This window comes from Danaus plexippus, assembly GCF_018135715.1.
Source record: "Danaus plexippus chromosome 13 unlocalized genomic scaffold, MEX_DaPlex mxdp_15, whole genome shotgun sequence".
Classification (NCBI taxonomy): domain Eukaryota; kingdom Metazoa; phylum Arthropoda; class Insecta; order Lepidoptera; family Nymphalidae; genus Danaus; species Danaus plexippus.
In genome coordinates, this window is record NW_026869849.1 from 2,054,491 (window position 1) to 2,074,280 (window position 19,790).

At 29.4% G+C, this 19,790-nt stretch overlaps 1 protein-coding gene across 1 annotated transcript; it reads right to left on the bottom strand.

Annotated features, from left to right (window-relative positions):
- Positions 1-5,167: 5,167 nt before the first annotated feature.
- Positions 5,168-18,506, bottom strand: LOC116770186 (UNC93-like protein). The gene is made up of 12 exons (XM_032661552.2): positions 18,362-18,506; positions 10,744-10,836; positions 10,412-10,621; positions 9,995-10,113; positions 9,348-9,510; positions 8,748-8,871; positions 8,483-8,629; positions 8,013-8,079; positions 7,656-7,815; positions 7,398-7,502; positions 6,986-7,148; positions 5,168-6,565 (listed from the first exon to the last, which is right to left on the bottom strand). Exons 3-12 carry the CDS (start codon positions 10,514-10,516, stop codon positions 6,279-6,281), a joined length of 1,440 nt encoding a protein of 479 aa, XP_032517443.2. The 5' UTR covers positions 10,517-10,621; positions 10,744-10,836; positions 18,362-18,506; the 3' UTR covers positions 5,168-6,278.
- Positions 18,507-19,790: the final 1,284 nt, after the last annotated feature.

Consider the following 19,790-nt stretch of genomic DNA (forward strand, 5'->3'; position numbering starts at 1 on the left):
TTTCGTAACTGGAAGGTTTATGATATGCAGCCATCTAGATGCTTTCATATATCCTGTCAATTAATCTATTGACCTTTTTAGTGATATTCTTAATAAAGGCTTTATTGAATTTTGTAAATAAAAAGTTGAAATGACGCTAGAGGCAAAGGATCATGTCTCTCCCTTTCTTTGAATACATTCAGTGTTATAATAATAAGGTTATGCTAACGAATTACAGAAAGATCAACGAATATAATATTGAACAATTCTTCCAAAAGACAAGTCTCTACTGGCTGAGTTAACAAGGTTTTAATAGTATGTGTAATAAATTTTAATTTAATTACATTAAAATACTGTTGTTATACTTTTTAATAAAGAAATAACATTAATTTTGTAGCTCGATCGTCAAGGTTTAATAAGTAAAATCATAGAGGTTAATAACCTCTGAAAATTTTTCTTTGTTTTATTAATCAAATTTATCTTTTTAATACTTGAAATATTAAATTAAATATTTCCAAATTTTCACTTATAATAACACCAATGAGATGTCGTTAGTTTTTCTTTAAGTTGTGAAACTTTGATAACGAATAGGACACTTGACTTTAATCTGCGTATAAAATTTGATCGCTCCTTGAAATGAATCAAAAATTTATACAGTAGCATAGAAAGGGAGATCACCAAACGCAGACCAACTACCTCCTCTGGAAAGGGAACAAATGGCGCCTGTTAATATACACCAGAACACCCAGGGAATCCATGTTTTAGACAATAAAAGCTGGACTTACAAGGTAAAGCAAATAAAAGCGGCACTTACAAGCTGAATAAGGCTGCATATTAAAACGTTTGTTAAAGAAACTGTGATACGAAAATGTTTCGAAATTTGCATGATAAAAAATACTCAACAAGGCCCAACGCACAAATCATACCCCACAGACCTACATTTATTTTTATATCAATGTGATATGACTTCATGGGATGAAATTTATATATATAAGTCTATGGGATTACTCTCTTGGCTTAAAAAAATAAACAGAACTTTCCAATCCAACAACCAAAAAGCGGTTTTGTGTCACACTTTACTGAAAAACTATCACGTCTATTCATTTGAGTTTCAAGATAGTAATTTATATATAAAGCCATGTTATCTGTTAAAAAATGGTGTAATTTATAATTTAAACACAAACGATAATGCTACTATTTGAAAGAAATTCTCAATTCAATCTTTAACAGCACTGAAAATCAACCAAAAAGTCTTATAATATTTTTAGAATATATAAAATCATTTTCACAAGTTTCACTACAATGGTTGAAAGAGAACTGATGAAGTGTAAAATGCAATAAAACTTTATTATTCTTTTTAAATTCTGAATTATAACAGCCATGTGAGTGCAGGGAAAGTATCACAATTAGTATATTTTTAATGGACATTAGCAAGCCTAGCTTAAGATATATTTAATATTATCCCAAAATACTGTGTTTCGTTTCAGCAAACTTCGGACCGCCAAGTAAAAACAAATAATCTTGATCGAACAAAATACCACGTCATCGTCTATGCCGTATATTTAAAATATATCATTTAACATTGTCTTTTAAACGATACAATTTAAAAAAAAAATTAACATAAAGCGAGAGAGGAAAGACATTAATTTGTAATTATGAATTTCACAATGGTTGTTTACATTTTTTATCTCGTCTCCTTGGCCTTTTTGTTTTAAATATTGTTCTTGGTGTTTTTAATTTATTTTACCTGAATAATTTAAAACCGTAAAAGAGGTCACTGTCTAGATAAAAATACATGTCTATGAATTGTTAAATTATCACGATGCCTTTATCTGGGTTATGGTAATTTGTCACTAATATATTTACGTTTAGTTTTTATTTCATTCAGAGCATAAATGATCCAGTGACTATCTTTTAATACATGATAACAATTTTTTTTATTACCTCCAGAGAGAAATAACCTTCAAGCATTAAGAAATGTGTATACTTTAATAATTAAAAAGAGTCGTTTAATAAACACCTTTTTTGTATTATTCTGGAAAATCTCTTTTTATATTATATATTTAAAGTACCCAAAATCATAACTATGTTTATAAACTGAATCGAGGTTTAAATTCTAAGTTAGTTATAGACAAATCTTTTTTGAATGAGTTAACTGCGCAAGCATTTCATTTATTTTTTTCAATAAGAACATCTATATTTCTTTTTTTTAAATTAGATGCAGGCGTCATGAAGATGTTGAAGTTGTGGCTCGGGCGCTTATTCATCACCTTTAATCAGGGATGGCAATAGTTTTGGGATGAGTCTAAAAAGGCCATCGGAGCTCTATAAACACCTAAGAGTTTCCTAAAGTCGCAGTATGACGTTATTACATCGCTCCCAAAAGACAAAGATGCCCTAGAGCTAGAATCGAGACTTCAATTCCACAAACAGTTTATGATAGGGGCACAAAGTAATGGAGTAGGGTTAGGATCAAGTAGGAAGGCCAAAGATACGGATATAGTAAAGACCTTTATTCGGCAAGACGAGAATTCTAAATATAAGGTCCATGCAATGAGCTTAGAAATGCAGAATGAATGGCTAAACATAGGAAATTTTTGCATCCCATTAGCACTAAAATGGAGCACTTTAATTCATGATTGGTCGCCAGCACTGCTAAAATTTTATCTCAATGCGTTCCAGATGACTCTCCCAGATCAGAGTAATTTAGTAAGATAGGGCAAAGGCACCGAAAAAACTTGCTACATCTGCGGGGAAGCAGTTGGAACTGCTAAGCATTTCTGATGGGATGTAGGGTACTCCTAGATAGCGGTCAGTACTGGCGTCGTCACGATAGGGTTCTGGAAATCATACGTGAAGCGCAGAGCGCAAAGAGAAATCACCACAAACGAGCGATCAGTAGGTTTTGTAAGAAAAGGCACTAGGACTACAAAATCAAACGTCAAGCCTTACTCCATCATTAAAGCGGCTTTGGATTGGACTATAATGATGGATACGTATGAGAAACACAGTGAAACACAGTGAAAACATGGAACAGTGTCTGTCAAAGTATTGGTATAATTAATGATAAATTCTGTTATGAGATGTGACTCCCGGAATATTATCGTTACAAATTAAAATAAATGTTCGTTTGACTGTTTCGATGCCGCGATAAATAGAGCAAATAAATATATCTATATCCGCTCTTTATAGATATATGAATTTTCATTGCCATAAATATTAAATTGATACAGGAATTTTCCCCTTTTTCTGTATCAACCTAATAGTTATTTCCTTTAAACATATTCTTTTCGAAATAGTTGAATGCGATTTTTCGAGACATATTTTGGCTTTTTGATTTACTACATGAAATTTTAGTATTTTTATGGTCTATAAATCATGGTTTAAATACGACTGGGATCTTCTTAATTCAATAAAGTTAATTACTTGATTTTTTTTTTAATTTACCAAACGAATGTGAAAATAAAAAGTTATTCATTTAAAAGTAAGTTATTTCATTTGAAAGTAAGTTGTTAAAAAAAAGTGTTTCTTTCATTAATTCACTTTCATGAAAATTTAAAATATTGATTTAAACTTAAGTCTTAATTTCAATCAAAACATAAAGTAAAAAATTAAAAGAAATACTCCTACATCTGCGATCTCCAATTACAAAAAGATACCGCTTAGATAATTATTACTTACATTGAAATTAAACTGACTTTGTATTCATAAATTTAACACAAATTCTATTATCAAAGAACAACGTACTTAGAAGTCTCGAAATACACTACAACTTTGATCGATAGATAATCATTAAATACTTTGTTAAATACTATTAATATTTAAAACTTATTCAGCTATTTTTATCGGCGTTTAAATTAATATTCATTTGTTTACGAATACATTTTTAATCTGTAATTATTGGTTATAGTTTATGCAAATACAGGGAATACAATGGATCATCAGAATACTATCAGTTCTTGGAGTTATTATTAAAACAGTGCAAATATCTGTCATCCATAAATATAGGGAAAAAATAACAGTCCTCTGATTTTATACTGGTATGGATTTACATATATATACTAAGAAAATTATATCAAGTACCTCGAATAAAGTGCAACTATCTCTTAAAGAATATATATATATATATATATATATATATATATATATATATATATATATAATTTTTAACACACGCAATCTCATTAGCTTATGTACATAACGATATAGTTTTGCTCTTATAAGTTCATCTTTTATATTTTCTACAACGTTTTAATTAGTTACTATATTAATATCTATTTATTGCTGAAAATTATTTAAAAAAAATATAATTTCTTCGTATCAATTTTAAATAAATTATCATCTATATTTTTCTACACGTTTTGGTTCACTTTTTAGTAACAGATTAATTATTTACCGTGACTTATTTTTATTATGGCATTTATTTAGCAATTCCGTTTCGAATTAAAAAAAATTCTCTGTTTAGAAAACTGAGCATGTTAAAGACAGTAGAGGAGTTGGCAGAGCATACGTGGGTAACATTTCATCAAAGAAAAAAGTAGAATCCAATTTAAAAAGTAACTTGACACCAAAAAACACAGCTCTACGCTCCAGTACAATTGGCGTTCGTCTTCTTGTCACAAATGATAACCTCCGAACCGTCACAGATTCTAGATTGTGATGGTGATCAGCGCTTAGTTAAAACTAAACTACAACTAGGCCAACTCCTGTTTCTTATACGATGACGTGAAGAGTCGTAATGAGCTTATCACATTAACATGTATACAGTATTAAAACACTCATTTTTCCAAGTTTTCCGTTTCAGTTTTCCAGTCTATCTTACGGAAAACTCAATCCTTTCTGGACTAGTGCTGAAAATAGCTCATGATATAAAAGCTTAAAGGCGAAAGACCAAAAGCCACATACCGACCTTCGAACCTATCATGCCAATAAAAATGACCGTTTTCGTGTTTCAAAATAAAGTTAAATTTTGTATGAAAGATCAACAAATTTCTTTACATCCCTACCTCAGTACGTCATAGTAAAAAATACAGGATTAATAGTGTCCACGAGCCCAATAACAAATATGAAGAAATCATACCTAAAACAAACAGCTTGGTTATCAAATTAATTTATATAAATATATTACAAGAGGGTAAAATAGTGATAATTATATTATATCATTCCGAGGATAATAAGAGGCATAAAGTTACATACATAAAATAATTTAATTTTTAATAAATTTATAACTTCATAACAGTTTTATTCGTAATAAAATTATATTAAACAAAAAAATCTATTCTTTTTAAACTATTCTTTAATCATACTATTATTTATTGACAGTATAAGAGTTCTTAAACGAACAAGACAAATAAACATAACAATCAAATTATTAATTTTTATCGCTTATTACAATAAAAATTAATCACAATAGATTATCTGATTTATAAGATTTCTTTATAAAATTAACAAACCAGCATTTATATTCTTTTTTTTTACAATAAATTACTAGTACGATGTTATCATATTTTGTCAACAATCTATAACAAGATCTGTGTCTCTCAAGTTATATATCTATACTCTGTCCTATATAAATCTATTTGCAAGACGTCTCCATGTTAATTTGCTATCAAAATATTTAGGGGTATTGACAATACTTTAATGATTTTAACAGGATATCTGTCACAAGTCATTACAGTCGAATTATTAAGTTTTTTTATGACGTAATATATTTTGTCCAACTATCAGTGACTGCTAACCACAAAAACGACCCATTATTACAAAAACATCAATTATATAAATTTCTCGACTATTACTTCCAGATATAAATTATAATATTGTAACAAACATAAAAATATTTCGCGTTTAAACTTAAGTCATGCAAATAGCAATTATTACTGAATCACTATAAAATTCTTATTCAATACATACTGAAAATAACGATATTTCGTATTTATAATGGAAAATATTAAAAAAAAAAAAACAAATATCACAGACTCACAGTTAATACTGGATTTGAGAAGATGTTGTTAAACAAAGTGAAAAGTCAACCTAATTTTTTTGCAAAATCTATTTGAATTTGACAACAACTCCGGAAACTTAATTCCGAACGACGTGTGGTCTTCTCCTATAATGTCTACAAACACAGGCCATAGAAATGGCCAGTGAAGCGTATTTCTAACTGCACTACCTGGGTTTTTCTTATAGCCAAATCCGAGTCATTCTTTCTACGATACTTTTTCTTCAACAGCATTTCTTATATTTTATTACAATATATGTTAATAACTAATTCGTTTCAAACCTAGGCAAGATCTTATTCTTTATTCTCCTTGAACATAAGCTGTATTTTCTTGACCGGCCAAACTTTTCGCCTTCCTTGTTTTCTTTTCTTCTATTTCTATCACTCTTTTTGCCTTTCTGTCTCTATATTCCACTATGAAGTAGAAGATTACTCCTACGATCATAGCTACTATCAATATGTAAGTCTTAATACTGGTTTTCAAGAACGGTGATATGATGTATGCTATGATGTAGCCCACTGACTCCCAAAGTCTGAAGTTAGAAAACGCGGCTTCTTCTCTACCTTTGAAGAGGATTCCGTAGTAGGCTGGCGACAAAAACAGAAATTATAATATATGGAGTTATTGATTTATTGTTTCTAAATAGGATTCAAGAAACTTTTCGCAAAAAAAAGTTTTTTTCTCGTTCAGTATTATAACACTAGTTTATGCCCACGTCTTTGTCCGCGAGAACTTTCGAATTGGGTTTATAGTGAAATTAATAATGTAAAGCAAAATAAAATACACACGGTTACTAACTTTCAAAATCCAAATACGAGTTTCAATTCACAAATCCAAACATATTTATTCTGATGTATAAGCTAAATAAATAGAAAATTCTATCAAAATCCTTTAGTAATTTTAACAATACATATATATTTCATCCATACATCCTCACAAATTTTTCATTTAGCAGGATATCTTTGAACTGAGTTTTATTTAATAATTTCTTATAGATCTTCAATTACCATTGATCTGCACTAGCCATATAGAATCACAAAATCCCCACAAAACAGCGATGATGTACATGATGTATGCTTGGTGCTGTTGAGGACTCCATGCCAGCAGCGACATCAATAGGAGGCTGTGCAGGACCGTCGCCAGACCGATCAGAGGCATTCGACCAGTTAACTGAAATTTATGAAAAACAATGCTAACTACGCTGCATATTTGTAACATATATCTATAAGTTTATTGCCATATAGACATTTTTCCAATTAATACTATAAGTATAAAATCTAATTTAAAATATCTTAAATTTTTTTGTTTAGTAAAATCAAAGGCACTATTAAATTTGAAAGTTGAGTTCAATATTTGTGGGTACTATCTTGACATAAATACTATAACAATATAAATATGTTAAGCATTTCTTCCCCTCACCTTCGCTAAATATCCAGTCACGACACATCCTATAGCGTCAGCTAACCCATAGGCCACCATCACAAAACCCACAGTTCCAGTGCCAACGGCACATGACACGAACGCCTATAAATAATTTATATATTTCACTTATATAATAATCAGAAACACATACTTAAATCATCTTTTTATTTCCATAGAGTAATTTTAACAATTACACCTCACGCAAAAGCCTAAAACACAGACGAAATAATAAACTAGCATTTAGAAAGAACGAACCGCAGTGAAATCAGCCCCGAAGAAAGCCTGCTGCATGCCCACGAAGATGTTAATAATGACCAGCATGAGCTGGTTAGGCTCCACCAGTAACTTGACCGTGACAGCGAGGAGCGCCATCCCCGAGAGACTGGAACCGGTCTGGCTGCGACTTGTTTTATACCTGATGATGACGGGTGAAATGTATCTTACACGTGGTCGAAAGACAATTGCTGCCCGAATAATTATAAAAATTATTCAAAAAAAAATAAATTTCCTAACATTTCATCAAATAAGCCATTTTGAAATATCATTTATTGTTGCATATCTTGATTTTCGAATTAAACGTGTTAGACTTGTTGAATGTCTGAAAAATCCAACCTTTTCATTGAGTCCACGCCGACGGCGACAATGAGTGCGGCAGCGGCCATACACCCCAAATAAATGCCTGGAAACATATAAGAGTTATTAATATTAAACACTTCTTATAAAATGTACACTACTTTAATTTCTTATTCACAATAAGAACGGCATCTCGTTACTAATAAAATTAAAAACTATTAAGAAATTAACTTCAGTCAAATAATACAGAATTTAAATGATTAAAATTCGCGAAAGTCATAAATATCACAATAATATAGAAGTAGTGTAGTCAGAACAACTGTTATAAATTATTTAAGATTCTTGAGTGATAAATAGAATGAATATTAAATTAAGTATATTATAGTTCCAGTTAATTATTAGCCCAAACATAAAAATTATCTTAATAAAGAAATAATAATTTGTAGTCATTAAATAAGAAGCAAATTACCGCACTTTCTTTATGTTTTGGTACACAAACTCTTATTTACCAGCTATCATCTGTATCTTCTCTGGAGGCTGTTGTTGAAGAGCCTGTCCCGCGTCTTTGGTGGGTAGGAAGTTGCCTCCACACAACTGAGGTATGAAAGAATCGTTGACTGTTGTCACAGCTGCCACATTGTCACCCGATGATATCACTGTGTCGTACAATAGTCAGGGAATGTTTAAGGAATGCTTTATAATGATTTACATAAAACTCTTATACACGTAATATGAAGCAATGCATGCATGTGGACGATTAATGTTTAATATTACCTAAAGATGAAATAAGATTCCCCCAAACTTGATTAAACTGGAAGATCATGAAAAACAAGCCAAGAAATCGGACTAATAACACCTCCGGCGAAATGTCGGATATCGTGCTATGTGCCTCTGATATCTGTAATATAGAAGAATAACATATTATTATAGTTGCTGTACATTAATATTACATATGCATGCAACAAATACTTTTAATTTTCATTAAAACAAGAAGATACAATTGTTAACGACATCTTAAGTTCTTTCCGGAGCTGAAGATTCAAAACTTTTGCGTATATTTTGGTATATTATTTATTTAAAAAATAGTTTTTGCATAACGAAACATGCAGTCATTAGTCCTTGTGAAAAGGAATACATTAAATATAACTTAGGGATATTCCCATAAATGACCATTTGTAAGTCGGTCACGGAATAGCGAAGAATATTTCTTTGCAACATGCTTCACCAAGTTCATATTAACAGATATTTTACATTTTTGCAACGACAACTATCTCTGAAACGCGTTTTAATGAAGATATATATAGGATATTCCCACAATTTAAAGTCCTATTCAACGAGTTAGAGAGTCATCACTTATAATTTGATATAACTTACCACTGACAAGTAAGTGCACTTAGCGCACCATAGAGGCCCACCTCCCAAACCAACGATCAAAGCGGCCGGTATGAGGGTATAGAACGTTGGATACAACTGTGCAGCTATGTACGGCATATAAGTTATAAAAGATAAAGATATCGCCCATTTTGTGCCCAGCCATCTTAAAAGGAAAAATTTATATTAAATTTTAAACAAGAAAGATAAAAAATCTTTTTTGCTTAAACGGAGTCAATAAAATAAATAGGTTTAGATATTGTCAATACACATTAACCTTAGAAAATTACAAACGAACTTCTAAATATCTATTGTTTTGCACCTCAGATGAAATTCTAGAAATGTTTGAAATTACGAACAACGTGAAAAAACAGAGTTAAAGAGTTTGGCCGGGAAGTAATTAAGGGTTTTTCAATCATTAATTTCTTATTCCTTCCTTCTTTCTTTAGATAATCGAAATCGGAAATGGTTAAAAACAAAATTAATTGATACAAAAAAAATACCTAAGAATATAAATGAAGACTGGGGAATACAACTGAGGAATTGGAAGTGTTCTCATCAAAAAAAATAAAATAAATAACATTCAAAGTACATGTACATTAATCCTACTTACTTTATAAGTTATAGTTTGCTTATATATAAGAACTTACTTGATAATAACAACGGGGAGGAATATATTGGAAAATATAAGACCAGCGTACACCGCCGCCAAGGAAACTGTCCCAAGACCGGACTCCGCATTGATCGAGCTTTGAAGATTTGCTGCACCCTAAAAAATAATTAGGTAGAAATACGTTCTCTGTTGTAGGTACTATATATAACCACACCGAGAATTAATGCTATAATTTAAGTACGTGTTAATTGAAACAATACTATAGTGAAAAATATTTTTTCGAGGAATAACATAATATGTTTATACAAAAACTTGTATATTTTTATATATCTTATTGATACCAAAAGGTAACATAACATCTAATTTACAAATTATTAACTCTGTTTCACTATAGAAATAATTAATTTTTATAAACCGTTTCGCATATGATGTATGTATGTAATGATCAACTCACACTATAGGCTGTGAAGTGCACCATGAAAGCTACGCTGATAATCACAGCATTCTTCATTATTCTCCATGTTTCCCTCGGTTTGTATTCAACTTGCGGATCCTTCATTGCAACTAATTACAGAAGAATTTTTTCACCCGAATTCGGTACTCAGTCTTTTAATTTTTCACAACTTTATCACTCAATTATGCAGTCACTGATGCCACAATGGTACTGGAACATAAGTACATCCCTGAATCACAATATATCTATTGACTTTAAGTGTCAATAACTAAATGTAGCAGTTAGAATAGGTCCTAATGACATCATTAATTACAAAACTAATAAGTTATTACCAGTTCCAACAAACGTTTTGAAGCGCTTCACCTGTCTTATCTGTAACTTTTTAGATCAGTGAATGATAATTGCAAAGGTTCCTTGTTTTGAATCTGAAACAATCACATATTATAATATCATGTCTACGTGTTTTTATATACGGACGTGCCTCTATCACACATACGCTTGAAAATTAAAATGTGTAAATAAAATATGTAATATTTATTACTTTTAAGATGTTGATATTTTTTTTCTACTAGCGAAATCTTATATAGGTATGTGACAGTCTACTGACATTGTAAATCACTTGCTTTTATATTGTAAAATATTTCAGAAAATGTACTTTGTTTTCGATTTTAATTACTTAATAAAATTTTACGTTTTCTTTTTTATTTGTCGACAAGGAGTAATTACAAAAAGATAAATGAAATATTTAAATTTTTGTTATTTACTTTTCAGCAACCGTGTTCACGGGCAGGCAAGATGTGAATCACGGTTGCTGAAAAGTAACCGAAACGTCGGAAGTATGTAGTTTAAAAAAAATAGAAAATAAAATACGCCTAGTAATCCGAATAATATTAGTTTCATTTAAATGAATACTCGCGAAAGTCTTAGACCTCATAATAAACACATAGCTGGAAAGATATAGAAATTCTAATTAGTTATTGATTTTAAAATATTCTTTCTATATAATTTTTAAACGACGAGAGACACATCAAAGGAAAAATGTAATTTTTTTTATTAAATTTCGAGAACTTTCATATTTTCTCACCTTTCATGGATATTTCAGAATCACAATTAGCCAAATCGGTCCAGCCGTTGTAGAATTTTAGAAGTTTTAGATATACGAAAGATTTTATATAAGCTATAATTAAGGGACTCTATCAACGAAATGTAAACAAAAACAATGATTGTTAGATTTTTTTTGTCACTATGTTTGTCCAGTGCCATCTCACAAACTATCGATTGTTTATTTTATATCTATATTTTCATTCACAGAAATCATCGTGATTTAAACAATCAGAATGTTTATAACTCCAACAATCACGTGTACGAAATCACGTGCAAGGTTTGTCGCTAACAATATTGTATACAAATCAACATTTTCGATCGTTAAAATATTGACGGAGTCACTCGCAACAAAGTAGCCTCAAATTAATTGTAACAACCATAACTTCGTCACGTTCGTCTGAGTGGCGCTCGACCGCTTATATATGCACATAAAATTAAATATCTTCACAAAATACACAAACACATTGTCTACTTATATTTCAACAACGGCAAGTCCAATGTGAAACGAAACGAATTTACCGAATAATTTAATGACGAATAACGTTAAAACTGTTCGTTTTAACGACTCGTCAATTACATACGACAAACAGAGAGACGTTTCTATCCTGCTATTATAAGAACTTGTTTGTAGTAATGGTTACACGTATGGTGCTTGTGAGAGTCTTGCAAACTCACTGATTTAACTATACGTAAGACTAGTTTCTACATCAGGGTAACGGATAGGACAAAATTTATAACGCAATTCTGTGAGTTCCTCATTAAGAAATCTTCGTAGATTTAGGTTACTAATAGCGTTAACTGTATATGTTTTATTTGATTTAAGTTACTGATAAGGAACTGATGTGAAAACATAAAAGTACTGAATCACACGACGCAGATCAGAGATATCTTACCTACTGGTAACCATATCTTTTTATTAAATGGCTATTAGACGTTTCTTCGTGAAAAAAATTGCAAATACCAGGAGAACTAAGTCGAAGGAAAAGCTAGTCTAGTACGACATTTAGAATGAATGAGTTAAATTTAATTATTTAAAGTAAACATGAAATGTCGTTTAACTTAGAAACAACCTCCATAAGTGTTATTTGTTTTTCAAGTGTCTTAATTATAATAACAAAAAACTGTCCTTGGCTCTTCGAAAAATTTCAATTTGAATATCACTCGATCTCTGTTCACAGGTCGTTATAACTTAACAATATAAATAACTATTTCTCTTAAATCTCATATGTTGAGAACATACCGTACATTATTTTTTTAATTTTTGTATGTTTATTTCAATACTTATCTTTAAAAGATACTGACGCATTTTAACTAGACTTTCAAATACTTTTTAAATACACAATTTCATACAATAAAATAATATGTCATGAAAGTGATTGAGCAAACGAACAAACATATAGAATGTTATATATATGCATGTACATGTACACTTCAAATATTCAGAAATTCAATAGCCTTTCACAAGCACTTACCCTTTGATTTTCACAGCTGAACACCAATAGAAGGATAAATGCAATTGTGCATTCGCCTTCCATATATGTATATAAAGTGATTATGTATATATATGAAATGTGTATAATATTACTTATTAAATTATATAATATATGCATAACACAAGATTTTATCATATAATTATTAAACATATGTATATTTGTTGTGTATTTACGAATATATTTATATCGGATTTAATACAAATTCGTTGTTTAAAGAGAGAGAGACGCCAGCCTCGCTAACTTCACTAATGTCACTTGTTTCAATACGTTCCAGATATTTTAAAATAAAATTTCAATTCTTCTAAATGTCCTTGTATTTCTCGAAGATTCTTCATAGTCACATTCTTCAATGGTCCGCACTCGCTGAACTCTGCAGTCCGCTGTCGTGCGTCCAGACGTCGTATTTATACCAGAATTTAAACATAGTTCTATTCTCCTTTTAAACAGTCTTTGATTTCGTTTTACTTTCAACAATAATTATGAATACCAATAAGTTTTTATAATAACCGATGACAGCCTCAAGTTATTTTCATGTTGCATCCGTCATTAATGCTGACAGCGCCGATATATACAATTTGAAAAGAAATAAAAAAGTAATAATTTTAATCAAAGAAAATAACGTAATTCTATTTTAATATAAAAAAAAGTATTAACTTTTACTTCATTATTAAACCTATCCAAATGTTTCAAATTCCTAAATCAACTCTTTAAATAATAACAGGCCACTTAGAAATTTATTAAAGCATATTTAATTTAGAAAAGAATGATTTTCGCTTTGTGAAATGTATTCTAAGTTACAGTAATGAATTGGTGGCTATAGTTAGATTGTTTCAAGTATCCTCGACGTTATCTACCTACTTCCTAACGATAAGGAAAATTGCATCAAAGTCGAATGATTTTTAAACGCTGAATGTTAAGGACGGTTCCTTGAAGGTAATATATTATATATTTAAGAGTAAACACAAGAAATTTAAGATAGACCGATACAAAATATACTTTGTATAAAAAAAGCTTACACGTGATGTTATTAATGGATATTTCATTGGCTTCAGTTTGTTTATATTGTTTTTTGTAATATTGTTGGTCTTATTCTTCATTTGTTGATTTAGTTGTTATTGTCATGGCTAAGCGTATAATATTTGTATGTTATTATATATATATAGTACAGCGCAAAAAGTATAGTTAATAATTTGAATTTTCTTAGGTACACATATTTAATTCCGTACAAAAAATTATTCAAAATGAAAATCCTTAGGATAGCCAACTTACTATAGCAAAAATTTTTGCTAGGTGGAAATCCTTAAAATTATCACAAGCATTTAAAATTTTAATACTGTTCTAATGTTTATATCCCGTCTACTATGTAGAGGTGTACATAATTTATTTAAGAAGATAAATAAATTAATGTGAGACATGTTGCAAAGAATGGCGTCATTTAATCAATTATTGCATTAAAATTAGACGCTTTATATTGGAGACTTTATTTATGATCCACAATCACTCTCAAAATATTATTAACATAACAACTAAGAATAACATATAACGACTATACAAAATAAATTTATTTCATTATATTATTAAGTCGAAATCATTGATCAGTTACATTTGATAAAAAAAATTAAGTTCTTAGTCGACCTTAATAAGTAAGAATGTTACATTAAAAAAAAAACAGTTATTGATTTAAATTTATAATCGAATATTTTCGGAACGTGAAAAAAAAAAACAACAATAGATACATATATATTTTTTAAATTATTCATAGAACCTTATTAAAAAATTGACCTTTATTATAGAATATTATAGAACGTCCGCATTAATTAATAGATCGGTGTGTTGACAAAAAGTTGTATAACAAAAAACACATTTAATGTTAATGGATGAATGAATTTATAAATGACACAAAATTGACATTTTAATATGATGAATAAGATTCTAAGCCGTCGAGACATTCCCTGAAGGTTACACGAATTATTACCAATAAAAAACATTTAATTACTCTTAAATCTTGCATTCCTCTAGATTAAAGACTTAAAACGTTATTTTAAATAACCTGTGACGTCACTACAGCGTAACCGTCTGCTAGCCGTTCTAATCAAGAAGATTTCAGTTACAATAAAAAAAACAATATGGCTAAAATTATGAGCTTTTACACGTTTTGCACATTTTATTTAATTTCTTTTTTCATTCTTAAGGAAGTATTCTAAATTCCCGATATATTAGTTTGAGCGAGCGCTCTAAGTAAAATCACTAAAGATCGTTTAGATAAGCATTCTTATGTTATATAGAAAAACAAAGACGTATAGTTAACAGTAAAATTCTTACACGTTTTTCGTTAAGATTACAGCAATAAAATAATTATTAAGACGTAATGCAACGGATGCTGTGTAAGTCAACAGTGTTCTAGATATCTTTATGCTGGCAAATATGATCATATTATCCGGACAATAGGATTTGTTTAATCTGTCTTAATACGGATAACATTCGCATACACGCTGCACGACCTCTGTCAGGGATTCAACACTTGTAAACTATTTACCTACAGAACATCTGAGGTTAAATTAGTTTTGTCAAAGAATACATTGCTTCTATTAGATTTATAAATATTATTACGTATTTTTACATTACTGTTGCAGGTTTTATATATGAAAAATGTTTGTTTGAGATAAATACTGTATCATGTATGTATCTAGTTAAATTATATTCAAATTAGTATAACAAATAAACTATTTTATCCTCAACAACTGAAACTGGGTGATCTGAAATCGAATTTCGTAAAATAATATCATTTACGGAACTAAAATCTGAATATTTACATAAAGGAGGTGAATATTTCCATTAAGCAAATACCAATTTTCATTAAAATAAAAATCTCGTCTTAAACCACAACTGAAATAGCCACATATGGGATATTTAGTTACGAATATAATACAGAGGTTACTATACGTGTACATATAATTTTTGTTTTCTAAGAGAAAAAACCTCTTCGAATAAAAGATTATAAATGACAAATTAAAACATCATTAATTACTTAACTCTGTTATTTGATTTGCTATAAAGAATATATAATCTTCGAAGAAAAAACCAAATCATTTCCTTTCTAAATCGTTTTGAAATAAAAGGGGTAAGAATCAGATACAAACTTATAACATTCACATATTTTCTCAAAAGGCAAAAATATCTTAATTCGCAAACGTCTAGAGTCCAGTATAAAAAAAAATAACATTTTTATGTCTATTTAACTGACAGCTGTAAAAAGACCCTGAGCGATCATAGACAAACAAAAATTTTGATTTAATTATAATTCCACAGTTACATCGAAATCGAAAATTTAATAGAAAAAAATAAGACTATAAGCCAATTTTTGAAGTTGTAAATAGGTACAGAATATTTGTCATGAAAAAAAAAACATTATATCAAGAAATTTACAATTCAATCTCACATAAATACATCCTTAAATAATATACAGCTGTCTTATATTTTTTTTAAATCATCTTTTGTTAAGGCGTTCGTCTCAACTAATTACCTGTCAACTATACTTATATATAATTATTGTATTTCGAGGTTATAAGATACCATCACTTTTTGAACATAGCAACGCTTAAATTATGCTGAATAAATAAAAATAAAATATAATTTCCTTTTATTTATACAATTATTACATTAAATGACAAATATATTAAAAAATACATTAAATGATAAATATATCATTACGACCGACTCTAAATACACTTGCATCGTAGCTTCTTGAATTATGAATCAATTTACAAAGACATTATTTTTTAATTGACACCGTTATATTACCTCATCCCTTATAATGCGCAAGGACCAAGAAAAGTAATAAAAAAAACATACTTTTATATGTGGGGTTAAGTTTAACTAGATGGCAGCACCAAAAGATTGTCTATGCTTCCGTATGTACAATCAAAAATAAAGTGTTTATGCAGTTAATCAATTTTGGCGTATTAATTTATAGTGCATACACACTGGTATGATTAATTAATAAGCCTGCAATAAATGTGCTTATTGTAAATTCGGATCGGCCCTCTACATACAAGCCTTTCCGGTTACCGATATTAGCATCTATATTAATACTATAATAATATATGAAACATCGTTAAAACTCCATTACCAGGTAGCGTGAGGAAGCCAACTAGGCCTAAGCAATCTGATATTTCAAGATCAAGTCACAAATAGACCAACGTATATTCATTGCTATTATCTTATCGGATTCTTTATTATCATTGAAGCAATACTTGCGCTTTTAATCTCTTAATAAACCTAATGGATTTATTGTGAAGGAAGGAGAAAAAGCTTTTACTTATATTTAATCTTCATTATTTGCATACCATTTCATTTTATTTTGTGTTATTATTTTAATTAGACTAATGTCTTTGAAATGCGAACGTTAAAAATACTCCTGATTTTTAATTTTTACTCTGTACATTTTTTAAATAAATCAGATTTTATTTCAAGACTATTTTACAATATTTTGTAATTTTTGCCTTGTCAGTATAACTACTTAGTTGTGTACATGACTAAAATAATTGGTTATCTATATAATCTGCATATTCCTAACTTCATTTCCATAAAATTTTAGTGTTGTTTATTTCTTATATGTTTATATTTAGCTGGAAACAGGTTACGTTATACGGAGGCTATACCTACTAAGCATCCGTTATTTACATAACATGAACTTGTGGAATGATTAAAAATATTGATTCAAAACCTACCAACCTCTTGGCTCCGCAAAAACATGAAAACTGGTTTTAATGGAAGGTTGTTTTTGGGTTTTTTCACGAATCTCAAGTAAGATACTTAGTCTAACAAAATTAAATTCAACGTTAGCTCTTAAACATATCATAACAAAATATTGTGAAACGTAATTAAGGATTTAGTAAAATAAATATATTAAATTATGCCTCAAATAGCCGGGACTCACTTTTATTGTACACATTAATAGTAAATAAAATTTAAAATGTTTCTCCGTTAGCTTGAATTTTTATTTCTCTTTCTTATCAGAAATAATGAAATACGCCGTCTTTCATCGAGAAACATAAAAAGAAATAATAAAAAACTAATTTTAATTACAACATAACGGCCGCCTGCAGAATATTTTTTAAAACAATTCCAAAAAAAATAACCTGCTTTTAAAATATATGCAAAAGCATCAATGTTTTAATGACTCATTACGTATAATTTTAAATTGGTTAATGATATAATTATATGTTCTATAACGACTTAACTAATTAAGATCGTCAACTTATATTTTACATAGATACCTTAATTTTATTAAATAAAAAAATTTACAAATAGTTAAAATCTATTAGAATATATATAAAAATATTATATTTACCAAGATTATTTACATCTGGATCAATTCCATAACATTCTACTTCAAAAATAACAAACTAGTGCGGGTGAGGACGAACTATCGTGCGCGTGCGCGTCTCTTTAATATCATCTTCAGACTGAACTGAGAAGGTATGAAACTTGACATACAATGATATTACATTGTAATTTCCTTTGAACAGTAATAGTAACCTATTACTAAGATTGTTGTTGCAGATTGAACGAAGTGGGCGAGGTTTGATAATACTTTTTGATGATTTTAATAAAAAAAAAGGTAAAACCTCTCACAGATTTACGCCATTAACTTGTACCTACAAAAAAATTAATAAACAAATATATAACATCAGCCTTAACAATAATAAATCTATAATGTGTCAGTATTGATTTACGATAATCAATGCATTGATTGCCTTATCTAATTTTGAAGAACCAATGAACGAAAATGCTTTGTGTGGTGCCGTGACTCCTTCAGCAATAAATAGATATGGAAAACGATGCAATTGTTTACAGATAACATTAGATAAATGTTTGAAAAAATAATCATTTCAGTGCACACCATCTCACAAATTTGTAAAGCCTAGAAAAAAATTCGCATTCAGGCTTTGGCTATTTCTTCTCGCTTAGAGTTTTGCAGAACATATATTCATATATAGCTACATTAAATTTCCTCGTAGGTAAGTGAAGTAATTTTTAAAAAAGTTTATAAGAATATTATATAAAAAAAAACTTACTGTCCTTGTCCGAGATGTGCGTAACAATGGATATATAAATAAAAGACACACCTTCATGATTTGTTGGTGTTAAATTCTGTGAATATATTTACAAATTATAAACTTGTTGAATGTTTTAAGACGATATGAGAACTGAAATAGATGTATGATTCTTTATATTTGATACATGTATAATGTATATATACATATGTACATCGAGCACAAAGTAAAACCTCTTTTTTTCTTATTATAACACATATATGTGCAATATGTTTATTATTGTTCACCAACGATAGACAATACGTCAGTCCTTTCATCACAATAATTTAAGATCACATTCAACTGTCACATCATTATTCACTTTACTTGTTATTTTGTTGTTAGGTGGTATGTGATATTGTAGACACATGTACGGTACATACTTTTTCACACATTTTGTTCCCCTATAACTACAATTTCTTATTTATATATAACTATGGTTTTAGTTTGGCCTATCAAATATCAATTAAGAGAAGACGCCAGAATGAAATAACGTTTTGTTTCTAAATAATTTCGTGATTCGCGGTCGAAAGGAAATCCTATGGGTTTTGATTTCCATATGACAATTATACGTAATAAGCTAAAATAGCTTTAGGTTTTCCTGACTCCGGAAGTTTATTCATACTGAATACTAATATTTACACCGCTCCTAGGGTTATTAGATCAGAATAGGCATATCTCAAA